The 27,656-nt window shown below is 34.0% G+C and overlaps 2 protein-coding genes and 1 non-coding gene across 3 annotated transcripts in view; 2 read left to right on the top strand and 1 right to left on the bottom strand.

The window, feature by feature from the left end:
* Nucleotides 1-3,526: 3,526 nt before the first annotated feature.
* Nucleotides 3,527-22,295, bottom strand: LOC138701125 (7SK snRNA methylphosphate capping enzyme-like). Its single transcript, XM_069827723.1, has 6 exons — nucleotides 22,143-22,295; nucleotides 21,316-21,664; nucleotides 20,176-20,889; nucleotides 11,568-11,973; nucleotides 7,891-8,109; nucleotides 3,527-4,447 (listed from the first exon to the last, which is right to left on the bottom strand). The coding sequence occupies exons 2-6, from the start codon at nucleotides 21,660-21,662 to the stop codon at nucleotides 3,668-3,670; spliced, it is 2,466 nt and encodes an 821-aa protein (XP_069683824.1). The 5' UTR covers nucleotides 21,663-21,664; nucleotides 22,143-22,295; the 3' UTR covers nucleotides 3,527-3,667.
* TRNAN-AUU (transfer RNA asparagine (anticodon AUU)) lies at nucleotides 11,374-11,445 on the top strand. Its single transcript has one exon. It is a non-coding gene; the product is annotated as a tRNA-Asn (tRNA).
* A 265-nt stretch (nucleotides 22,296-22,560) lies between the features above and the next one.
* LOC138701127 (uncharacterized) overlaps nucleotides 22,561-27,656 on the top strand; it is a 65,473-nt gene continuing 60,377 nt past the window's right edge. Inside the window, exons 1-2 of the mRNA XM_069827724.1 lie at nucleotides 22,561-22,646; nucleotides 22,851-23,007. Of these exons, the coding sequence (XP_069683825.1) occupies nucleotides 22,879-23,007 (129 nt within the window). The 5' untranslated portion in view covers nucleotides 22,561-22,646; nucleotides 22,851-22,878. The remainder of the gene's footprint in view (nucleotides 22,647-22,850; nucleotides 23,008-27,656) is intronic.

The following is a 27,656-nucleotide window of genomic DNA, read 5'->3' on the forward strand; positions in this document are numbered from 1 at the left end:
TTTATTGTTTTAATACGAATATACTTTAAAAAGCATAAAGTAAGCAAAGAAAATAATACTGATGTATTATCACCGGCAAGCTGACAACAATCAATAACTTAGGAATTACACATCTTATCTTAAGCCTGCTGATTGATATAATTATTATTATTATTATTATTATTATGATCAAGATGCAAGACAAGCAACTCAGTACAACCAAGCATTGAGCCATATCAAATGATGATGATGATGATAATAATAATAATAATAATAATAATAATAATAATAATAATAATAATTTTGTGTATGATATCTCTATGTAGGATTCTATCCCTCCCTCATCAGAAATCTTAATTCGCACCTTGGATATTTATGCCTACATAATAATCACAATAAGAGGTATGATAAATAAAAGGTTTGTATCCGTATTAATAACACTGTCCAACTTTTTGTGGGTTACAGGATTCTTGCAATGAACCACAGAACTGAAACATTAACTTTAAAAAAGTAGACGTAAAAATTTGTGAACTTTCAAAATTTCTCAAAATTCAAACACTGAGAAAATGCAAAATTGGAGACAAGCACAATAGGAGAAAGGGCATTCCAAGACGAATCAAATAAGCCTAAGATCACTGCTGTGGAGTACAAGAGATGGCAGAGAGTGTGCAAGAAAGTTGTAGTACAGGCGAGCTCCATGAACTCCATGGCTGTAGAAAAGCACAATGTTGCCAAGTAGCTATAATCAAAAATCCCTACTGCTCTTATAAAATACCCCTACTTCACGCAAGAAATCGCTACAAAAATTATTTTATATAACATAAACAATATTATGAACCGTGTTTCAATTAACAAATAATAATAGAATATGTTTTATCTTGTGTATTCAAGATCCCCTTCAGGTCCAACTAGATCGCTTCAAGATCTTGTTAGATCCTTCACAATTTTGCTATGTGGAAGAGCAATCTTATTGATTTGTACAAAGTGGTCCATTAAATTAAAATTATGTTCAAAAACATATCTTAGTTCTTACTTTTTAACCTGTTAGTCATGCTCAGGTACATTTGAAAATAGTGTACCGGCACTACTTATGCTTTATACATTTTTAATTTGCACTGCATTCTTTTTGTGAATGTTTGATAAACCATGTCTTGAGAGTTAACTTCTTTCAATTACAAATTAATTTTTGCATGCTTTACATTTAGCATTATTAACATTTTCAGTCTTGCATAACCAACCTTTAAAATCTGGTCCCATTATCTAGGAACCTCGAAATGTCTGGACACAACACTTTTTTTCACTTTTAGCTAATTTATCATGCAATTCCCTTTTCTTCTTGGGAATAGATAGACCTGATTAGTCACCAGGGAAATTCGAGTAAATTTACCATGATTATAGAACTTTACACTTTAATCCCACACACACTTCACAAGGAAAGTTGAACTTACACAAACAACCCCATGATACATGTACTGCAATGAAGCAATGACAGAAACTTCAGTGAAAAAAAAAATGTAATCAGGAATTATGTAGTCCCTAATGGGGAAACAACGAGTATGTTCCTTTCTGATATAAGAGAGCAAGTGTTGATATGTAACGTAATCATAAATGCTTTGTGTAAGTATAGCTAAACATAGATTTTGGATTCCTAGATCTATAAAATATGAATTAAAATATATGGCAATTTTTATAAACATTAACAGGATGATGAAAAAAAAACTCTACAATTTGGCCAATTTTACACAAAAATCCCTCCATCCCTACTAGCATCAAAATATTTCTACAACAGAGATTTTACCCTACACCTGGCAACACTGGAAAAGCAAGACATGTCACCTTAGCTGTCTGCATCAGCTCAGACAGTGGATTTTTTTTTTATTTTAGTAGGTTATTTTACGACTCTTTATCAACAGCTTAGGTTATTTAGCATCTGAATGAGATGAAGGTGATAATGCCGGTGAAATGAGTCCGGGCTCCAGCACCGAAAGTTACCCAGCATTTGCTCATATTGGGTTAAGGGAAAACCCTGGAAAAAACCTCAATCAGGTAACTTGCCCCGACCGGGAATCGAATCCGGGCCACTTGGTTTCGCGGCCAGACGCGCTGACCGTTACTCCACAGGTGTGGACCAGACAGTGGATCTTGATACTGTGTAACATCAGGCAGGGAGAGATGGTCACAGGACCCACTGGTGCCCATGAAGACTGAATATCATGTGAAAACTGTTGCTATTAGCAATGTATATTAATCTATAAACATACTCTGTAAATCATATATCCATTTGCAGTGAAATGGATTCAAAATTGGATAGAACACATCTCATTCAATGCAAAGAGCTAAATCAAGATGAGAGAGAGCATTACTACTTTATATTGGGAAGCAAGATGGTGAGTGGAGTAATATCCATTAGAAACAAACCAACAATTTTACACTTAGGAAACATGTATAAACCAACTCAAAACTCATTATAGTTTCCTGCGCAAAACAAGTAAACTGGCAGGATGGGACGGTTAGGAGTGGGGGTCCTCTTTTCCTAGCAGAAGGCAGTCAGAAGGAAGTGAGGTTGGGTGGAAATTTTGTAAAGCTATGACAGAAAACATAATTCCCTAAAACTAACGTATAGTTTCAAGTTCTAAGATTTATTATATTTCACGCGTGCAGACTTAATGAAATGAAATAAATATTAAGCAGTAATAATTCAGAATCATGTTGTTGTTGTTTTCTAATGCCAAGCGTTTGACAATAAAGTCATTTGACCTCTTGCACTCCAATATTTTTCAAAGATATTATCATGGTCAGCCACTGAAGCACAGATTTTGAGGTGTTCTGAATCCATTTCTTGGTTTGAGTTGCACAATGGGCAGTTAGGGGACTGATATATTCCAATTCAGAATCATAAAATCATATTAGTGTAATACTAAAAAGGTGAGTAACTGATATACTGCTGCCGGGTAGTAACACAGCACAAGAGACAACTTGACAGCACGACAGCCAACTTTATACTAACCCATACATCCCCATTCTATTCCAAAAAAGATTGTTCCTAAGGAAGACCAAAATAGGTTTCTGAGTGGATGACACCATTTCAGAGTTGGACTATATCACTTTAAAATAATATGAATTTTAGGAAACCCATCTAAATGAATTAATGAGAACAAATAATACATTATCACTTTTCTCTTATATTTTACTATGGTACAAGTTAACACTGTGCATAAAATATACATTAACATGCTGTGAGGGAAAGTCTTACAAAATAAAGTAACAAAGCATGATGATGCACTGTATTTTTAAATCAACACACGAATGTGCGGAAAGTTCTTTAAATACACATCCTGGGCTATACTACACATATACAATTACTTCCATAAAGTAAGTTTCAACAATTCCATTTCCTTTCAACAGCACATTTTGTTCTTTTCAATTAAATTGTCCTGACGATGACAGTGTTCGTGTGATTACTATGTAAATCACTTAATTCTAAATCAGTCTTGAATAAAAAAATACACGCCACACCAATCTGTGCCCATTTATTGTAAACATATACAGTAAATACAGGGAGCCGACAGTCACCATCCTCACACTTGCCGCAGTCTTTAAAAGGAATTTACATACAAACCTCTCACGTGCCAGTCTAAAAATCAGGTGAGCCATTTGATTTTGAAATAGACACAATTTATATATTGATCTAAGCACTGGTTTCCACCTTCACAGAGACTGTTTCTTCTTCATCACATGGTAACTTCTCACTGCCAGTGTCAACTTTAGCTACCTCTATGGAAACAACTTCTTCCTGCTGCCTCAGATCATCAGGAACCATTTCGACTTGAGATTTATCATCACATACATTCTCGACATTTGTGACTTCACTTTTGATTTCAACTTCCTCCTCTTTGCTTGAAGAGACTTCACTTTTGATTTCAACTTCCTCCCCTTTGCTTAAAGTAAGATCTGACTCCACATTTGAAATACTGTTATCTACATTCATCGCTTCGGTTATGCTATCATCATTCATAACAGAAACTTCAGATTTTATATCTTTTACATTTTGCACACTTTCTTCTGAAATACACTGTTCGTCCATTCTCTCAATCTCGTCTGTTTCCATAGCAACGAATTCATCGGCAGCACTGTCACTTTTTACATATGTTCCTGCAACACACTCCTGACTAACAGCATCATCATCATCAGCTTCTCTACTCGACATACTGACAGCCACGTAGACAGGTGGTCTTGAGATACCTGTCCCAAGTGTGTGTGATGGCGTGTTGGTATTACTGGCTGCCGAGCGAGATGGGGAAATTTCACCTTTTGTAAACAGCTGAATGGGTCGCTGAAAACCCTTTGACTGGTGGAATGGAGTTCCAATTACTTCGCATTTGGTGAAACCAACTTCAGATGAAAGAAGGTACTCTGTGAACTTCTGAGGGAAGAACTCAATGCTATTGTAGTTCTTGAAAATGGTTTCCTGTAAAAGAATGAAATATAGATCAATACAAAGAAATGCTGTACTGATGATTTTCTCGTTTTGTACAACAAGTTAACAAGAGAAATGATGTGGGTAATGAGTAGAATCTAGGTAATACAGAAGATATGACTGATTATAGCTCTTATTAACATTTCATTTCTTTTTACGAAGGTTACTGGTACCTCTATGTTTTAATGCTAAATCTGGGTAGCTGTTAGGAATTACAAGCCCTGTGCGAAGTATTATTGCAAAGACACTGAAACTGTAGGGAGAATGAGGAGTCTGTGTGATTGAGAGAATAAATAAAGTCACAGCAGCTTTTATGTCTTAAGAAACATTTGGAAAAAAAAAATCATCTAAAACAATACCACATTAAGAATATTTTAAAGCAATATTAAACAGTACTATTTTATGGATCTGATACAAACATAGAGATTATACCTTAATTGTATGCAATAAATAATGGCAGAATTTAAACCAAACAAAAATGTTTACATAAACATATGGTTGCAATTTCTATATTATTCAGATACGGAAGCTTAGCTACATTCTGTTGGATGAACATTCAACTGTTTCAGTGAGCCAGCAGTCATGTGTTGTGTATTTACACAAGTATACAGCATTTGGTCAGAAGATGCATACATTTTGTAGTAGTAGACATAATTGGGAATGCACAAATCCTATGTGAATTGCTATATTGGTCTACGGAGAAGAAAGACGTAACTAAAGAGTTGGTGTACTCTCGAAGATGCAATATGTGGGATCAGCTACGAAATGATATTTTATCACTGAGAGAAGCCTGATGTCTTCCAACAAACCAGAATTTATTGCATAATGAAGCTTAATTTTGTTGCGGATGTAACACACTAAAAAAATATTTGACTGATCATACAACTTGAAGTAAAACTGCATTAAAGCTGATATTCGAAATGCAGCAATATGTATTAATTTTTATGACCTATCCCTTGTTAAATGTTTATAACAAAACAAACTATATGTTTACATAGATTATCAGAGATATGGTCCCTTTCTACAAGGATGAATATGCAAAAATGTCCAATGCTTGGTAATGTCCACGTTAAAAAAAGTCCATTTGTATGATTTGAGGCTTTCTCGGCGTTGGTTCGCTAATATGTTTTCGCGGGATATCAGCCGAGTTAAAATTTTGGAATGTTCCAAGCTTTCAATTGCTATCTCTGCAGCCATCTTCAGGGAAGTTGTGTCTGGACAGAAAGTCGTAGGTTATATAGATGTTGGACTGTCTCAGGTGATATGGGATTGGTTGGCGGATCGGCCAATCCGGGGCCGGGAATTATCATTCCTCGTAAGCTCTGCCCCTCCCGGGATTCTTGTGTGAAGTTTGGCAGGCGACGAGTCCTGTTCCGCCGGTTGGAATCAGTTGCTGTCCTCGGTCCGTGATCTTCGTGACCTTGATTTAAGAGGGCCTAAGCTGGTCCAAGACTGGTGTCCATGCCTGACTGAGCTGTAGTCCGCCGTCTCTGTTAAAGTTGTTTTTCTCCAGCTTAATCTCTATGGCCTCCTTGATTGTACGATCCCAGTAGTGTCTTGATTTGTTAAGGACACCAGGGATTTACAAGATTCCATGTGAGTGCAGCGAAGTATACATAGGGCAGACTGGCCGCACAATAGAAGACAGAATCAAAGAGCATAAGAGGGACCTGAGGCTCTATTACCCGGACAAATCTGCAGTGGCGCAACACAGCATAGAAAAGGAGCATAAAATACTATTTGACCATACCAAGGTCATTAACAAATCAAGACACTACTGGGATCATACAATCAAGGAGGCCCTAGAGATTAAACTGGAGAAAAACAACTTTAACAGAGACGGCGGACTACAGCTCAGTCAGGCATGGACACTGGCCTTGGACCAGCTTAGGCCCTCTTACAATCAAGGTCACGAAGATCACGGACCGAGGACAGCAACTGATTCCAACCGGCAGAACAGGACTCGTCGCCCGCCAAACTTCACACAAGAATCCCGGGAGGGGCAGAGCTTATGAAGAATGATAATTCCCGGCCCCGGATTGGCCAATCCGCCAACCAATCCTGTATCACCTGAGACAGCCTAACATCTATATAACCTACGACTTTCTGTCCAGACACAACTTCCCTGAAGATGGCTGCAGAGATAGCAGTTGAAAGCTTGGAACATTCCAAAATTTTAACTCGGCTGATATCCCGCGAAAACATATTAGCAAAAAAGTCCATTGTTCAAAAGGTCCTACAGTTTTATGTTCCTGCCCTTCAAGGTCCAACATACTAAAATGACCTGCATTTCATAAGGACCACTTTCATAAAATGTCTTTTTCAGTATTCAATTATGTCAAGTTCTTAAATGTCCTACATGTTAAAAAGGGACATTTAACTTAAAAAAAAAAAAAAAGTGCTGACAGTTAAATGTAATTATTCTCAGGATATGGCATGCTTTAGGAGGGTTATTTATTGCACCTTCTTGAAAACAAGAACTTTCCATTGCGAAAATTCCCTGATATTATCATTTCCGAAAGACTACAATACACAGTATTGTGTATAAAAATAAAAATAGGTCTATTTTTATACGAAAACTAAAATGTTAACAAAGGAAAATTCATCTCTTAATTCTTACGTCATGTGATTGTATTTATTGATAAATTTAAAGAACAAAGTGTATGAATACAATATTATTATTGTTTGGTCAACTGTCCACAGACAGGGCTGAACCTCACAAATGATACCAACAAGGCACCACTTATGAGACAAATAGGCCAGGAGATAATGAGGTAGGGTGACCAGTCCCTTTTCCCCTCCATTGCATACATCACCGACTAACTACATATTACACTAATCAGACTTCAGATGTATACAAACAATAATTGTTCTTCCTCTGATACATATTGTCAAATGAGATGTATTGCCTGGTAACAGATGTACGTATCAACCAGAACCTCAGTCAGAGGTAATGAATATAATTATTACTGTATTTTAGGACTGAAAGGTAATTTTAGGAGAGAAACTCGTCATGTCATAAGCCCTCAATAACTCCTTCGTATGTATAAATTAAAACTTTTTAAAGAGGTATCAGTTATGCAAAGATGCAGGCAAATATTTTTAGAACTGCTGTGAAATGGGTGAATATATTAATAAAAATGCAACTTTATTTTTCTAGTGAGAGATGTGCCATATGTTTTGTAGGCAAAGCAATGGTTGTTGTCAGTATGTGACATGGAAGTTGTTGCATAACTTTAAAATATCACTGTATTTATTGTATGCAATTAAGACATACTTTGTACTTTTTGTGGCACTGTTTCATCTTAAGACACTTAAATAAAAATACCAATAAAATGAATTTTTTATTTTATTACTGTTACTTCCTAAATTGCGTTCTTATTAACAATTCCAAAAATGTTCTACTTTATCTGTAATATAATAGTGAAACATACTGTGAGGTTCTTCTTCTTTTTGTAAGACTCCCATGCCTGGGGCTCTAGAATAAGATGTCCTCCTGGCCTTAACTGAAGATACATCCTTCGAAATGCTTGTTTCAGCCCTGCATCTCCCCAGTTCAGATGCAACCATTTTGTAATACTCAGGCACAAGATGACGTCAAATTGTGGTTGTTCTGTTGCCAACAAGGTATCCGAATCCAACACATAGTTACCCTAGAAAAAAAAGGTAATAAAGATTTATGAAGTAAGAAATAAAATACCACATTAACCTGATAATCCATAAAACAACTGAAGAATTTGCTGGAAGAAGGGCATACGGGTCAGTTTGTGATTGATGCTTATACCGATATGCCCTTCTTCAGGAAAATCCCTCAATTATTATGAAGGATATCTATAAAACTAGGAAGATGAGTAACAACATTTTGATTATAATGAGAACACAAACGCTTTGCTGAAGATTAATACAAAATATGTTTTATGATACAAAAACATTATGGCTAGAAAAATAAATAAAAAGGCATGAATAAGAATTGTTCATACTTCAGACATTCCCAAACAATATCTCAGGTTTCAAGTGGTGTATTGCATGTTTGCAATGTCTCTTCAAATGTTGCAATTTATTTTGCTGTTACTTTCCTTCTCTTGTTAACTTTTCAATAAAAGTTCGTAGGAATATAAAATATATAACTTGCAATGATTTTTATATAGTTTGCTAAAGAATAAATAAATGATAAGCCATGAAACAAAGAGTATTGATTTTAAAACATTTATAGACGAAGTAGCTCTGCACAGCTGAGGACTTCTTGCATTCCATATGTGACACAAGGAATATATGACTTGACTGTGTCTGTTAATGATTCAAGAGAAAACAGAATCATTAATACATATTAATTTATTACATCATTATGGAATAAACAGTAACACTGCCGAAAGTATCTTAGTCTCTTTAAAATAATGTACGGAAATCAAACTTCATGAATATATAATCGCTTAAAATATACATGTTATTTAGTGTGAAACTCCTGTGTGACATAATATCACTAAAGTCTATATAAATGCGGTTTTTGAGGTTTGTGAAAAAAAAAAGAAGTGAATGAAATCAGGGATTACTTTCAAATAAGCCTATCTGGAAGTACTACTGACAGATGTACATCAATGCAATTGATTTTAAAACAAAAAGAATAAAAAAGCATATTCAAGCACTATTATAATATGCACTTACTAATATCTATCAACCAAAAAAGAAGTAAAATCTTATAAGATCACTAAGATAAAAGAACGAGTTTAGATGCTGTAACCCTAAAGTATAGGAGGAACAGAAAAAAAAAGGAAAAAAAAAAAAAAAGAGAGAACTTGTTATTGATAGAATCAATGCAACTTCATCTCAAGCAGTCAGTCATAACATATCTGAGGACAAACACAACAAAACAAGTAGAATATCTCAATGCAGTTTGTTATAAACACTGATAACCTAATAGACAACTCTACAGTAAATAATGAGAATGCTAAGTAACAGCACTAGAATCGTGAATGGAAAATATTTTCATACGAAACACATTCAAGTAGACGGACATGTTACATCGATAAGAGAACTATTTTTTCTTTCGAAAAAATTAGAAACTATCAGCTGATTTAAGTAGAAGAATGAGTAGGGCCTTATCTTACACAGATGACACACACTGTACTTTCTCATTATATATTTTACAGTTTTCATAATAATTTTGTAAATATTATACCGTCATTTAGGTCTATAGTTTCAACTACAATGCCTTCTATTCGAAAAAGAGGACCGTACATTGGAGGGTACACAATGTAACTATTATTTGTGTATACAGTATTTTGTTTGTAATTAGTATTATATTCCTAAATCATATATACAGTATATACGCGAATTAGTAAACAAGCAACAATCAATTGTTGTGGACAAATGCATTGAAGAGGAGGGACATCATTTCCAACATAATTATATGCTGTAGTCAATGCTGTCATGATAGGCCTAATTATTTTCTTGTCCGTAAATCCCCACCTCTGTTTTTTCCCCTTGCAATAGGTCTATATTTTACTCTCCTCTCTCTATCTCTCCAATCGTCATTTCATGGATGTCAATATTGAGATATTGAATGGGAAGTTTAAAACCAGTGTTAATTGCATTTTAGGTTTCAGTGCCTCACCACCCTCACTTCCTCTTTGAAATTTCAAATAGCACCCCTATATTATGATTATTATGATATTTAAATTTGAAAGAATATATATTGTTTATACATCTCATTAATTTCTTTCACATCTTTTGTTTTTTATCATTGCCTGGCAACTTGGATTGTTGTTATATATTGTCAGTTATAGGATGAAACACAGTATGTTTATATTGGGTAATTTCCGAACTTCGGCTTTTATTATCCTCTATCCTATTTAAAACTTTTTAAAAACAAGTTTATAATACACAACAATAATATTCCTTAATATTAGTTTGTGTTAATACCTGAAATAATCTGTAATAAACAATAGTCTTTGATGTTTTATTCTATTCAGCTGTAATTAATAATAATTAATAATAATTTTTTATTTATTATTTTTTTTCATAAGTGTATATTATTTTTGGGAGTGTTTTTGTAAGTAATTTATGAGGTTGTTATTGATATGCTGATAAATTATTTGTAATGATAGAAATATAATTCAATTAAATAAAATAATATAATAACAAGAATCCAGGTTGCCAGGTGACGAAAGAAAACAAAAGATGTGAAATGACTGAATGAATGAATGAATGAATGAATGAATGAATGAATGAATGAGATGTACAAACAACTGAATACTTTTGTAAATTTCAAGTATCATAATATGGGGGTATCATCTGAAATTTCAAAGAGGGCTAGATATGGTGAGGAGGTGAAACCTAAAATGCAACTAACACTGGTTTTAAACTTCCTCCTCAATACCTAAATTGAGGTATTTTTTTTTTGTTAAATTAAATTTAATTGAAATAAATATAGTTATTTAGACTGGAAAGTTTTGAAATGAAAGCTCAGTAATAAATAAAGTCCAGAAATGTCAATCACTCCTCTGTCCTTTATCATAAATTCAGTGACTTACGTCTTATTTTCTTCATAATCTGAAAGCCCTTTGCAAATCAAGATTTCAGGTATAACTCCCTGTAAAGTTGATTTGAATAATTTCGAGGGAAAAATTGTTCCGGAGCCGGGTATCGAACCCGGGACCTTTGGTACGTTAAACGAAAGGTCCCGGGTTCGATACCCGGCTCCGGAACAATTTTTCCCTCGAAATTATTCAAATCAACTTTACAGGGAGTTATACCTGAAATCTTGATTTGCATAATACATGTCACTGTTCGCTAACAGAAAACCACAATTTAAGTCACACGGAGTTAGTGTGCACTCGAAGTTGGTTGCTTGACGGTTGTCAGCCCACTTTGAGGTCTGTGGATATAGAGGGAAGAATTGGATCGGTGTCGGTTAGAGTTCCCGGGTAGCTCAGTGGTAGAGCGTTGGTACATTAAACCAAAGGTCCCGGGTTCGATACCCGGCTCCGGAACAATTTTTCCCTCGAAATTATTTGAAAGCCCTTTATCAGATAGATGTATGGTAAGATAAGGAATAATATACAAATAATATACATGTGAAGTATGTAAGAAGAAAAGATTATGAAGTAATTACCTGTATAAAAGTGACGTTGTGTGGGAACTTCTTTGATGCAGAAGGGCTCTGTCCATGACTGATGCCTGGGATGTCAACAGGTCCGTACAGAATGGGCATTGAGATTGGGAAAAACCTGGAATCATTTACTCGTTCCCGTTCTCTACTGTCTGCTTCATTATTCGGTGGGGAATCCGCACAGTTCACGTAATGTCTCACATTTTTCCGTGCAATACCAATAAGTTTCCTATCAATGTCTAAACCAACGACACTTCTTGCTCCGAAATCACGAGCCACTATCAATGTAACATGACCGATGTTACATCCAATATCGAGCACATCTTTGTCTTGGAACAATTCCTTCCGCTCCGCAAAGTATTTCAGACGAAGGTCGATCTCATGTTGAGGATTCCGGTATCCGTAATACCTGCAAAATTAAAACAAATTCATCAACATATTAAAAAAAATATATATAGACACGTAACAGTTTGCAAAGAGCAACATTTCATGTAAACATGATAGCTTGCTTACTTACTTATGGCTTTTAAGGAACCCGGAGGTTCATTGCCACCCTCACATAAGTCTGCCATAGGTCCCTATTCTGAGCAAGATTAATCCAGTCTCTACCATCATATCCCACCTCCCTCAAGTCCATTTTAATATTATCCTCCCATCTACGTCTTGGCCTCCCCAAAGGTCTTATTTCCTCCGGCCTCCTAACTAACAATCTATATGCATTTCTGGATTCGCCCATATGTGCTACATGCCCTGCCCATCTCAAACGTCTCGATTTAATGTTCCTAATTATATCAGGTGAAGAGTACAATGCGTACAGTTCTGAGTTGTGTAACTTTCTCCATTCTCCTGTAACTTCATCCCTCTTAGCCCCAAATATTTTCCTAAGAACCTTATTCTCAAACACCTTATTCTCTCTGTTCCTCCCTCAAAGTGAGAGTCCAAGTTTCACTTCCATACAGAACAACTGGTAATATAACTGTTTTATAAATTCTAACTTTCAGATTTTTTGACAGCAGACTAGATGAGAAAAGCTTCTCAACCGAATAATAACAGGCATTTCCCATATTTATTCTGCGTTTAATTTCCTCCCGAATGTCATTTATTATTTGTTACTGTTGCTCCAAGATATTTGAATTTTTCCACCTCTTCGAAAGATAAATCTCCAATTTTTATAGTTCCATTTCTTACAATATTCTGGCCACGAGATATAATCATATACTTAATCTTTTCGGAATTTACTTCCAAATCTAAGAGCTATAATTTTAATATATCAACACTGAAAACGAAATGCATGTCTTTTAAAGGAAAACATATAATCAAATCAAAAATTAGAACAGGCATTAAAAAATTGGAGAGCTATAGTCCCAATCACGTTGCACATTTAAATGTGTGCATCTTTTCATTCGCTGCTGATGATGTTATGCACTTCCTAAGGCTCAATAAATATTTAATATAATTACCCGCCATTTTGGCTCTTTCGTTGGCATTCGCAGAAAGCACACGAGGACGTTATTTGCCTCTCAATTATTTCGGAATATGTATGATAAGAACTTTCTTGTGTTAAATTTTAACGTACCTTGTTAACATGTTTCGACCTATTTTCGGTCATCAATTATTTGCTCAATTACAGTGTGTTTGATTTATTATCATAGGAGCTACGACATGATAATCTTTAAAGGTGCGGCAAATAGATTCCTCGTCTGGTAGCTCAGCAATTTAATGTCTCTTGCCAGTCATAAATTACTTGATGAGCAACTTTTATTGTATAAAATATTCAACAGTCTACTGTATAATAGCGAAATATTACCACAAATCCAGCTTAATGCTAAACCATCACATTTAAGGAATCGTCAATTGTTATATTATAAAAAAACCAAACACTTCAGCACATAAAAATCCACCAGTGTTAAAAATGTGTTCAAAATTCAATGAAATATGTAAAACATGGGATCTAGATTTCAGCATTTCTTACATGAAATATAAACATTTTCTTATTAATATAATGAAGGTAGTTGATTTTAAATAATATTGCCATCTATTTGTTACTCTGTAATTTGCCATTCCATGTATAGCTACATTTTACATCTTTTGGTTATGATATCTATATTTATCTATTTTTCATTTATATCTACTATCTGTATTTTTTTTTTTTTTTTTTACGTATTTGTATCAGCTTTTATCTCTTTTTTATGTTATTTCCAATTTTATGTTCTAAGCAAATATTTGTACTGTCTATTGTAATTGGGGCTTTGCTCTGTTATAGACATAAATACAAATGATGAAAATGTCCTTCGAATTTTATGTATGAATACATCGCTGATATAATTGCTGTTAAGGTAAATTTTAGCAGTGACAATTAATGTCTCTTCTTTCCAGATACCCTGAAAACCTGGTATATCTTTGCTATGCTTGGACTCCAGTGAGTAGCCATCTTGTATGCACTGAGAGTAACCAAGTCAGTTGGTATAGTAACCATCGTGTTCTATCGTTTGTTAACTGTTGCTTATACACCCTCTTCCATTTGAGCAGCATATGTTTCGACAATGTGAATTTTCTCTCTTCACTCAACTTCACTCGCGAATTTCATTAAATTTAACTTGTCGACTGCTGAATGTTGCTCAATTGTGACTGTAACATGGTTTGTTACGTATCATTTGACACCACTGCGAATGTAGTATCGCTTTGCAATCTCGAGTCACACTGCCTCAGTTGCCACGCAATCAGCCAATTCGTATCATTGTTACTGTTGATTAAAGCTGAAGAGAATAAAACTACAAACACTACCTACTGTTGGCTACAGGTTTTTGCAGGTAGTAACACAAACTAACATTAAGGATTATTGTGGTTGTTTATTATAAGCCTATTCTTTAAAAATGTTAAACAGGATAGAGGATAATAAAAGCCGAAGTTTCCATTTACATTATTTATGAACGGTTTTCATACTATGGTAATGCTATGTAGAGAAGTTCCAAAAAAAGGCTATATTACTGTCTAGCCAACAATGGAGCACATTTTGACATTTAATTTATTAAATTTCATTAATTCAATTTAGGAAATTACCCAAAATAAACTATGTTTTCATCCTACAACCAATTGACAATAACAACAATCCAGGTTGCCAGGTGATGAAGAAAACAAAAGATGCAAAAGGAATGAGATGTATAAACAATTGAATATTGTTTCAAATTTAAGTACCACAATGTGTGACATATGAAATTTCAATGGGGAATGGGATGGTGAAACCTAAAATGCAATTACGATAACACTGGTTTGAAACTTTCCCCTCAATATATAAATTGACGGGTTTTTTTTGTCTAAATTAAATAAATAGTTATTTAGGCTCAGTTTTGAAATGAAAGCCAGTACATGGGAAGGGTGACGAAAAGATATTAACGTATCTGCAAAACTCTACTTATAGAATTAAATCCCCATGGACCTTCATGGCATCTCAAAGAGACTTAAGAAAATGTTGTACTCCTTGTATTAGTAATTTATAAGATATCGAAGTAAACATGCTCTGCTTACACTGGTATGAAGACCACGATTCAGCAGTTGAGTTCGTATTTATAATGTGACAATGTGTGATTTTATTTTTTAATTAACATATCCCCTTTTATCTGGTTTTGATTATTTTCATATCCCTTAACTAACTTTAAGAAGTAATACAAATGAAAGAACGTGCTTTACAGTGTAAATATTTAAGTTAGGAGACAACTTGAGGAATTTAAGCATTTTACAATTTCTGGAATAAAGCCAATGAGTTAGCTACCAAGTGCTCAACAAAAAAAATCAACAAACTGAACATAATTGCTGGACTGTATTATAGATACTTATTACTTATACAGATCAGGCTATGTAGAATGCTGCTAATTATCACATAAACAGCATTTCAAAATATCTATTTTGAAAAATCTATTGTGCTGTCAATTCTGTGTAGAACAGTCAATGAAAGTCTGCCATCACTAGGTAAGTTGGCGCATGTTCAATTTACATACTCTCAATAAGATGCATAAAAAGTCTAACTTCCCTAGACAGGTTGGTGCATGCTCCACTGGCAGTCTGCCAATGACACACAATAATATCTGGCATCACTACACAAGTTGGTACATGCTCCATTGACTAATTGCCAACGAGACATAGTAAAGTCAGATATCACTACAGTATAGAAGTTGTATACTCTCAACAGCATAAATGTCAATGAGACACACACAAGCATGACATCACTAGACAAACTGATAGATGTTTCTGGCATACTGTCAGTGAGACATGTAAGAGTCTGACTTCACTAGACAAGCTGGTGCAGGCTCTGGTTCTATACTAAACAAAATATATTGGTCTTTATTTAATTTATTTACAGTACATTCTCTTATGCCATTATAGGTACCTATGTTTTGAAGGTGTATGTCTTCAATCACTGATTTTATCAGTGTACAAGTTTAAATTTCAATATTATGCACTACTTTTTACTCCCATAATAGTTTCCTTCTTATGTCATTTTTTAATCGGTTATTTTACGACACTTTTCAACCCCTGTGATTATACAGAGTGGAAGTGAAATAGCCTTGCAGATTTCCAGAGCGAACAGCTCATGTTTTTTTTTTTTTTTTTTTTTTTTTTTTACGAAGCTTTGTCAACATCTTAGGCAGCTCATGTTGTATGTAACGAAAAACTATATTATCATATTAATGTAAAGTTCATAGTTTTCAGAATTCCCCCCCCCCCAAATGGTTAAAAACCTCTTGTTCGGTAACTATTGCGAGTAGGATCGTGATTTTTGTTCATACTGATAGGAAATCTGTTAAAGAATAATTTGTCTCTCTGGTGTATTTCAATAGCATGCACAGTTTTCGTGTAAATTTAATTTTAAAAACCTCTAAATTCAAGCCATTGCACAATGCGAGCAAGTGGCAACATCTTGGCAGGGAGCAGCTCACCTACCTAGATACAAAGAGTTTGGTGACCTCTTACATCTTTGTCACAAGTAGAGTTGTTAGTGACGATTTGTCAGACTGTTGAAACTTCAAATTTAATTTTCTAATTAACTGTGCATTTAATCACAAAACATAATATAGGTTTTCTATTCATTTACATGTACCCTATTGTGCCTTTCAATCTGCAAGGTTATTTCAGTTCCACCCTGTATAGTGTCTGAATGAAATGAAGGTGATAATGCCAGCGAAATGAGTCCAGGGTCCAGTGCCGAAAGTTACCCAGCATTTGTTCTTAATGTATTGAGGGAAAACTCTGGAAAAAACCTCAACCAGGTAACTTATTCCAACCGGGATTTGAACCAGGGCCTAGTCGTTTCATGGTCAGGCATGCTAACCATTACTCCATAGCAGTGAATTCCTTCTTATGATATCTTATACTGTACTAATATTAATAATTAGCATATAAAAAGCAAAGTGGTCTTTTAAGCAGCAGCAATCAAAAGGAAATTAGGAAAATTCCTATTAAGAGTCAAAATACAAAGAGAAAAAAACACACTCTCACTCACTCTCTCTCTGGAATTAATGAAACTTCATATCCAGCAGAAGATTGTTACTATTTCTCAACAAGAACTACAGCAAATGATGGATAGTTTTTTTTTTTTACAGAGGTGCCAAAAATGTGTTGACAATGAGGGCAGCCAGTTTCAGCACCTCCTTTCATAAAATTGTTCCTTCAATATTAATCTCATACCAGTAAGTACAGGGTTTATCACGTAAGATGCAAACGCCTGTACACATCTACCGCATATGCCTAACACAGTTGCCACATCATGACCCGGCTTGTCTCCACTGAGTTGTGCATAAACTAAGAAGTAATGTGACTAAATTAAGCTTACATTTATTTAAAGAAGGTGCTCAAAATGAAGCTAGAGAAGCCTGACACCTTTTGAACATGTTATTAAACACTTGACGAATTTTGGCTACCAAAATTTTGAAATCACAATTAAGGAAATGCTAAATGAGGCAACAATTTTCTCGGATCTCTTTCTAAGGTGCTCCTATCTCGTCTAATTTTTATTTGGTGAGTGACATATTATTTTTCATTGATGATAATAATAATAATAATAATAATAATAATGTCAATCATACTAAAATATCATCAATAAAAAACATTCTGTATGGGAGGTAGCCTACTTAAAGTAGTTAGGTTACAACAGGCCTCACCGAGGATTTCGGTCACAGGCCACCACTGCTGCAGAGCATAAACAGTAGTTTGCACTCTTTCACTTCACTGCTTTCAAAGACATGGGTAAACCCTGGATGCTACACCGACGGTTTTCCAAAGCCATATTATTATAATTGACAAGTGAAAATTTGCAATGCCTTTTTAGTCCATTAATTGAAACATGTATTTTTTTAGTTAATTACCAGTAAAATATGGTATAAATAGCTTACTCAACACTAGCCAGAAATACTCATATTTTTAAATAGCATAATTAAATCACCAATCCAAATTTCAACACAAAATGTCATTTTTTTCAAAAACCGTTCATCTACCCTCTGTTAATCTCAGATGTCATAAAAAACAGTTCACTATTCATGTATTACAGTCTTCAATCCACTGGCTAATTAAATTATCTTGAAGCTTTGAAGGACCAAGTGAAAAAGTTTATACAAGAATTAACAAAATTTTCTCATATTCATACCCTCCATTCAAATGGTGAAATGTTTATATGCTTATAAATTGAATTACTCTACTTATTATGTATTATATACTTTTGTATAATATTTTACTTGTTTCACATCTCAAAACTACAATGTTAATGTAAGAAAATAAATGAAACGAAATAAATAAAATATTACTGTACATTTTTGTTGTTCGTCATACGTTTAGAAATATGACTCTGTTGACACATTGATCTATACAACTGCCTTCATATGGGTGAATGCGAACGATCAAGTAGGCCTACCTGCCATTAGTAAAAAAACCTTCTAGAATAACGTATGAGAAGGAATGTAATAAATTTCCTTCAATACATTTCCTTCTGCCATGTATAAAAAAAAACACAAGAGGGAATCAGGTTTTATTCTAAGCATTCCCAAATAGCATATGTTCTGAGTCATGAGTATTGCACAGGGAAAGCATTGTATATGGCTGGGCATTTCCATTTGACAACACCTATGCTTGTATCCCAGCCTATGTCACATTTGAAATAAGGGAAAAGATATGATGAAGCAGAGAGTATCACTGAAATGAAATTCGTTGAGGGAAAAGGAAGAATAATGATAAAACCCTTCAGACCTCCCTAGCCAATCTTGCCCACCAAAAGTATCTATTCCAGTCAATTCCACGGAAAAAAACCCAACTCTACAGAATGATAAGCCTGCACTCTAACATTAAGTTATCAGACAATAAATATACATTTATATGGTATGATCATCAATTCGTTCATTGTTGAGATACTAACTAAAAGATTATGCAGCTAACGTATAAGTTGGAAATGAGTGAAATGATAAAAAACACAGTAAGAAATGTAGTAACCATAATCTGTATGTAGTTTTTATATTCCAATGATCTAGAAAAGGAATGTTATTGTAAGAAAAAAAAAGTGCCAAATCCCACTACTAAACAGACCTAATTATTTGTTAAATTACATAAAAAGAAGTGAAAGAAGAAAAATCACATACAAGGTTCAGCTCAAACAATTTTATGCTGACAGGAAGAAGTGCTAAAACATTTCATAATTGTCCTACGGTATGGAAATATTGTATCATTCTACAATACCTTAAATGAATTGCCTAATTCCAAAATGGGAAGGTAAACATTTAATTTTTAATAGCATAACTTATGTGGGATAAAGTAAAAGTTAAATGTTTAATCATGCATTAATATTAATTATTTATCATTCACTTATGAACCAGAATAGACACATCATAAAGCTGTACATATTAAAAAATTAAATGTAGATAATGTCGGAAACAACTTTGCTAATTACTAACAATTACTGAACAAACTAATCAAGGAGAGTTCAGCTCAAGTTCAGTACAACTTATTTACTTTTGTGTTCGTCACCTCAATACGTGGCAAAATGGTACTACAAATGAAAAAGCTTCATGTATGTAGTCCAACAGTAAGTGAAATTTTCTTAGTGCCGTCTTTTAGGTAATTCTACACAAGAACTAGAACAAAGGAGGCATTGTTTTTTATTTAACAATTCCGTACTACGAATAAGTTAGTATAGAGTACTAAGCATGTGGTTTGACTTTCCACAGAATAACCTAGAATCCACCATGAAGGAAGAAGTCACTTTTTACAGTTTTATCAGCAGTGACTCAACTTACATCCAAACAATAGTGAAACAATGTATCGCCTCAAGCATCATCACATTCTTGAGTTCACACTTCATTTTGTGAACAGTAACTAAAGAGTTGTCTGACTGACAACTAACTTATTAGATTTTCTTGTTCTATCTTGCAACACATTTACTGAATGTTCCTTTGGAAACAGACTGTAAAGCAGCAGTGTTTAATAATAATAATAATAAAATAAAATAAAAAAAACATTAGGTCGAAAGTACGAAGTAAGACTTAGGGGACTGGCATTTGATGATGTGAAGAAAACACTCACTGTTAGGAGTTCTAAAAAAAATACACTACAGATTGTTCTCAACTGCACTTACCTTAAATAATTCCCATACTGGAAATATTCATTCTTCTTGTTGAAATTTGGCATTGGCTGCATGTTTTGTTCTCTCTTCTGCTGCCAGCTTCCCCCTGTCCGGAACCTACTGAACCTTCCATCAGGCGCAGGACCATCCCCTCTAGCCATATTTCCACCACCCCTGTGACCATACTGAGGTGGTCTCTTCCAGGCTCCTGGTTGTGGTATCACAGGACTTACAATCTTATCTTTCATATCAGACTTTCGTTTCTTTTCTGTTTTACCGTCCTTTCCATTACCAGTTGTATCTTCAATCCCTTTACGGCCTTTTTTGTCTTTTTCTTTAAAGGATAAATCAAGATTTAGCTCCCTTTTCGCTGGATTTTCTTGTGCGGATACAGGTACAGTATCAACAATAGTCTCATTTACAGTAGCATCCTTCTCTTCTTCTGCAATTTTGTCTCCTTCATTGACAATGACAGGTGTCGATGAATCCAAGCCATCTTCCTTGGATGAGCCACCGGAAGATGAATTACGTTTCTTCTTTCTATTCCGTGATTTTCGTCCGCGTTTGGTGGGGGACACAAGCTGTTGCTCATATTCTGCATCATCTTCACAAGAAATTAGATTTAAAGGATCGTGAAGATTTGGAGGAATGATCACTTCAATCTCCCCCTTACGATGACGAGGAGTTGGAAGGGGAGATGACTTAGGTGTCACTGCATTCATTGCCCTAAGAAAAATAACAATTAAATTAACAAACTGCAATGAATTTAACTAGGGCTTAGAAATATATATCAGTGGCGCCAATTTATGTATAACTTATGGGCCCGTGGAGCCTGAGTCCACCCAATAATTCGTGTTATTATTATAATTATTAATCAATTAATTATTATTTTATGAGATTTATTGAGTCTAACTTATAACTCAAGTGTTTGAGCCCACCCAATATTTTCCAAAAGTTGGCGCCACTGTGTATAATAATATCAAGACTTCGAAAGTAGGTACTTTAATTAGTTCACAGTGTCTTACCAATGTATACTGTACTTATTCAGAAAACCAATATACTAGTAATATAAATTAAAATATTTGAACCTTACTGAAATAATAATAATAATAATAATAATAATAATAATAATAATAATAATAATAATAATACCTGTTAATTTCTTCATCTTGTAAGCTGTTCAGATTCAACGGGTCATAGATATTTCCTCCAAGAAGAAATTTTGTTGGAGGTATGATTGTTCCTTCCTTCTTTCGTCGTTTATACGGAGGAAAAAATTTTCCACCTCCCATCGAAAAACTCTGAGCTCGTTTACGTCCAAATTTGAAATTACGGCCATCATTTTCGTACTTGTGTTTCTTTGGAAAATGACCAGTTGCATTAGACGTCGACTTTCTATGTGCTCTTTCATTTTCTTTCGATCTGGATTTGTTTTTGGGTGCAGTTTTCTCTTCTGAACTGTCAACCTTTACAGGTCTCTGAACCTGTGCTGATGACATCTCTAAAAGCAAAATATATCTACACGTCATGTCATGTTACTCTCCAACTATATCACTTAAATATCTATGATCTACATGAAAAATTATGTCTGCTATATTTTAAAAACAAACGCCTTTCTTCTGTCATTACTTTGCATGCCCATATAAGATACCATTAACAGTAGGCTCAACACCTGTTCAAATATTTAGAAATGTTCGACTGTTATAACATAAACTCAAGAAGAAAACTATTTCACTACATTCATAGTGACATTTTCTATTTTTCTTATTACATTTTATAATAAATCAAAATACAGAACTCATTTAAACACAATATTAACTAATTCTTATAAGTCCACGTGAGTTTGTATACATGCCCTCGACGTGTTCACTGCGCATGCGCTGTGAAACGTCTCCCTGCATCTTCAATAAACCTAAAAAATTTCGATTTCTAACAGCTAAATAAATGCATTTAATAGCATTCCTGATGCTTGAACTTACCTCTATTGTCAAACTATTACGAACTTCTACGTCTTCATGCAAGTTCCTGTATCCTAAGGAGCAAAATCCTTGCAAATAAACGCCAAACTTCAACGCTGTAGTTCAGCACACTCACGAAGCATCCACCACCATCGACGATGGCGATACGTTTCTTCCCATCCCTACATCCCACCATTGCGCACTATTCCCGTTGAGTTTACGGTAAAACCCGAAGAACAGATAATTAATATAGTATTTTTATTTTTGTTGCCAAATTAGTTAAGATTCGTTAAATACTTAACTATTGCATTTATATAATTAAATTTAATAAGTTCATATAAAGGATAGTATATTATTTAGCTCTTTCATGGTTCATGGAAGCATTACTTCGAAGTGCATTCAAACACCCGCCATTTATTTCCGTTTTACATTGCCTCACACGGCTGATTATTTTCGTAACCACTGAATGAGAACACGAAATAATAACATTTGTCATTGTTAAAATAAGTTTTTTTACTTGCAAAGGTAAAGAAAATGTTGTACTATGTAGTATTAGATATTATGTAATTAACTATTACATTCATGTACAGTATATAAATATTATTTTATGTATTATCTATATCGTAAGTGTTAACTAATAATATAGTTTATTTCCAATAATATACATATATTTATATTAAAACATAATACAATAGACATATTATTTATTTATTTTAATTTTAATTTCAGATATAAATGAATTCTATCGATGTGAAATATGTCGGAGCAGAGAAGTAATAAGAAAATTTTCAAATCTCCATTCAATATTCCAACAAAACATAGCTCAGTTCTTCACGAGACTAACCAAGAAAAAAAAGTATTATCCCCGGAAAATGATCAATGCAAGGTAAGAGATTATAAACTAAATTAGTTACTTTGTGTATTTTTTTAAGCTGTGCACCAAATGTGCTGTATGGAGGAAGTTTGAAGTTGCAGAACATGGGTTTCGAATTCCGTAACATTTTGTTATTATGATATTGAGTAAATTTCAACAATAGTTAACTTATTATTCACTCATAATATAAAGATTAAAACCATTCATTAGAATTCTCTTAACTCTTTCTATATACGCAATGCGCTTATTTTTCATAATTCTAAACAGTAATTTTCTTAGAATAATTTCACGGATCATTTACCCTCTACCTCGTCACCTCCGCCACGAGCGGTTGCTGGTGGCATTCTAGAATTGCCTTTTATTTAAAAAATTAATTAAAGACTTAACCACCATTTATTTTTAAACTTTTGTAGTATTTGTTTTAGTACTGAATATAATATTTTATTCGTATCTAAATTGACCTGTTGATAAGTGTAATAAACCACTACAATAAAAAACAATATAACTTTTAGTTAAACGAAGTATCAGGCTTAAGTGTTACGCCTAATCATCATATGATTATTCATTCATCCATAGTTGTCTGTCCAAGAGCAGAACTTTCACTGCAAGCCCAGCATTCTCCAATCTTCCATATTTTTCTCCTTACTCTTCGTCTTTGCATGTGATCCATATATCTTAATATTGTCTTATCATCTGGTATCTTCTTCTACATAACTTTAAATTGTGCGGCAACAAATGATTTGAGAAATTTTTGTCTGCATAAAATGTTTTTAACATTTAACATAAACGCTATCGTTGCATATAAAAAATAAATGGTCCCCTAAACGCTAGCAATTTGAATAAATTAGAAAAGTTCCTTTTTAGAGTTAAAATTAAATGGGAAGAGAAGGATAAAGCTCTGACTGAAATGACATTATAAATGTTGAGTATTCGGACCTGATATAAATCTATGAAAAGTATACAATTAAAATATCGTAAGGGATCATGTCGAATAACAAAATAATTTTTAATTTTATTATAGAAGCGGTGCGTTTACTATATAAAAATACCAGAGAGAAATTTAGAGTAGCTAGATAGTAACAGGAAGAATTAAAATTAATGGTTTTAAATATAAGAGTTCACTATTTTTATTACGTGATAATGGAGAATTGTATAAATTAGTTAGGAAAATAATGGTATTAGATTAGTAAATTAAGTATAAATAGTATTATATTTAATCTAAAAAAATATTAAACAGATAAGTGTGAGTTACTTGTATGTTATCACACTCGTTGTTAATTTGTACCCGTAGTGAGTGATGGATTAAGAACTGAACTACATCTAAACCGCCATGACCGTTCGTGCAAAATGATGAAATAATTAATAAAAAAGATATCTTCTTCTGCCCCGAAAATTTATCTCGTTCACCATTCCTTCCTTCCAATCCCTTTTTCTCTTCCTGATCAGTTTCAGTATTATTCCTTCTTCATCAAATCTTATTAGCACAGCTTCATTTCTTATCTTGTCTGTTCACACGCTCCATTCTTCCCCATAGCCACATTTCAAATGTAGTGCTTCTAGTAGTTCGTATCATGATGATGATGATGATTATTATTATTATTGTTATTATTATTATTATTATTATTATCCTGAACGAGAAGAGTGAACTCACAGTGCTACGTCCATTATGGTGATTTTTTTTAATATTAAGCTAACTCTCAGCTAGGCGCATTTACAATCAGCTGACCTTGCTAAGGTTTTCTGAGTAACTAGATTTTTAGCAGACAAACTCAATCGTCTCAAGACCAGCCCCTTCCATGTGTCGCCAGCAGGGGATCGGAGAATGCTATGGAATGGATATCGGAGGGAATGATATTGATGCCTAACATGGAAAAATGGGAGAACCCTGAGAAAAACCCAACTGTGACCTTGTACGCCACAAGTGTCACTACAGTTTTTCAATTTAAAATCTCAGCCGTAATCGGAATTTGAACCAGGGCCACCTATATGGCAGGCTGATAGTTTAGACCATACAGCCATTGCATGTGGTAGTAATTTATTACTTACAAAATTTTTTGTTCTTCCTTTAATTCAAGCTTTAGGCTGCTCTCAATTTGAGGAATTTTGAATTCCAGTATTTCTCATGGATGATGAAATGCTGTTTTTATAAACTTCGTAAAATAGTTATCTATGAATTATATGTTTGTTTTCAGAATAAAATCATGTGAAGGACTCGCAATCTACTGGATACGTTGCTATAAAAAGTCAAACTTATATAATAATAATAATAATAATAATAATAATAATAATAATAATAATAATAATAATAATAATAATAACGCCTACCAAGCGAATTTAGTCGTTGGGTTCAAACTACGATAATACTCAACAGGGATAATACACATATGAACAAGATTGCAATTATTCGTGTCAGGCCTCCGCTGAGGTTGAGTAGCGGAATTTGTGGCAACACATTCAGCGGACCATGTTTCGATTACCGACGAGAGAGATGGAGATTTATCTCACTACCGTAGGCAGTGGTTGCCTGTGTACCTTCTCTATAGCATTAATCCTATGTCATGCAAGACCAGGAAATACCACTCATTATACACGTAAAAAGAATAATGAAGATGACGAGGACTATGCATAGAGGCCATTTAAAGTCAGCGATATAATAATACGAGATCAATTTATCAGTGGCGGAGTAAGATTAGACTGAAGAAAAGAAGCACTCGTAGAATATCTGTCCCACAGCTGCTTTGCTCGCTGTAAGTCTCATAGAGTCAACCAGAGATCGAATGACTGACCTCTGGTATCGTTATATGAGGGAACGCGAACTGAATTTTGCCAACTTTGCTTCTATGTTTGTATGCTTCGTTGTTTATGCGAAGCAATGACCCGCAGATCCAAGTATGGTCACCCCTGAGGTAGGAGCAACATCGAGGCAGCCGCATAACCGCTTATTCCTACTCTCGCGACATAGTTCTACTCAATTACGCTATATCCGATTCACACCCACGTTGTCAAAAAGTGTTCCTAATACTTTGGTCGCGTTGTATTCTCTTCGTGCTACAGAAGAGCTGTCGATAACATTTTGTGTCAATATGTCGTAAGCTTACAATGTTATAAAATATTAAATGAGTTCTGAAAACTTTTGAGACACGTTTCCAATTTCATATTTCCTAAATAAAACTTTCTTGTTGGGGTATTATAGTTTTAACTCCAGTCTTTAGCTTCATTGCATTGAACATGCAGTGTCATTTCTAGAACGCTAATAATATTTCGTATTGCGAATAGGTTATTTTGGCTTCCTAAAGATCAGAAAAGATTGAATCAGTACTTGATCGACACTCCAATATGTTTTTTTTTTATCCCCAAATGGCTAACGGTTACCTGAAACGCTGAAGCATTGGTTCTCCACCCCGGAGATACGAATTCAAAACACGATGAATCTAGGTGAGAATTTTGATGAACAAAGGTGGTTTAGTGCAGGTTCTCACGAAGTTCTCACTTATCTGCACCTAAAGTAATTCACACTTCTGGTACGGTATGTTACTCTTACAAGTTCTCTATGCCGGAGACTCAGAATAATATCCTAATGGCTTTAAAAGGGCAATATACACCTTCGGTAGGTGGTCGAAAAAGTTATTATTATTAATTTTTTTTGAATGCATTTTCTTCAACATTATGGTGAAAAAAAATAAATATCTCTAATACTTTTTGAGTTATGACTTAAAAATGTGAGACTGTCAATAGATGTGGTAATTTAAATATGCACAGAGCTTCTCACCTTCGCTAAGCTGGACGCTCATTTTCCGTAACTTTATTTTCCCTCATAACTTCCACATTTTTTTTAGATAAATTTATGAAATTTTGCATAGTAGTGTATTTCATACTGAAGAACAAACTCTGCCTTTAGCACTATTTTATCATTTCAAGTCCTTTTTTCATTAATAATTCTTTATGCAAAAAAATAATAACAATAATTAATTTTACAATTCATAGCAAAAAATTCACAAAAATGGTTATTATTTATATATTCCACTGATAAGGGCAGGATTTATTAACACACTCATCATGAATAAAATAAAGGAAAAAAGCATTAAAATATTCGAAATCGTAGAAAATGTCAGAGAAACCAACTTCCCAACACAAATTGCACCTCCCCCCCCCCCGAATTTAAAAATATGATTACTCTTAACAATAGCAGTTTTTTGGGTTTCTAAAAATTGTTTATTAATCTAAAAGTAGATTATTGTCTAATCACTATACAGTATCAAATTCCAGCAGAAAATTAATCCAGGATTAAGGGGACATTCAACTATATTTTGGAACTTTTTTCCTATTTGACTAATCTTTTTCAAATTTGGAGAAAAAGTTTAATATACACATGGAAAGTAACATGCAAAATCTCAGCTCATTAGATCCAATACTTTTCAAAATAAAAAATATTTCAATTTTTAATCAATCATTAATTGAAATATCACTTTTAATTATCATTTTTTATTTTTTTTTTTGCTTTGTGCATTTGATTGTTACTTCTCAATGAATAGGGGAAGAATTCTGCGTATTGATTTAGTTCTGTCACGTAAATTAGTGTAGAAATTTAATTTTTCATTTCTATGACACTTTTTCTCCAATTTTTAAGTTGCGTGTCCCCTTAAGTGGGAATTTTGGTGGAG

Source organism: Periplaneta americana, chromosome 6 (genome assembly GCF_040183065.1).
Source record: "Periplaneta americana isolate PAMFEO1 chromosome 6, P.americana_PAMFEO1_priV1, whole genome shotgun sequence".
Classification (NCBI taxonomy): Eukaryota; Metazoa; Arthropoda; class Insecta; order Blattodea; family Blattidae; genus Periplaneta; species Periplaneta americana.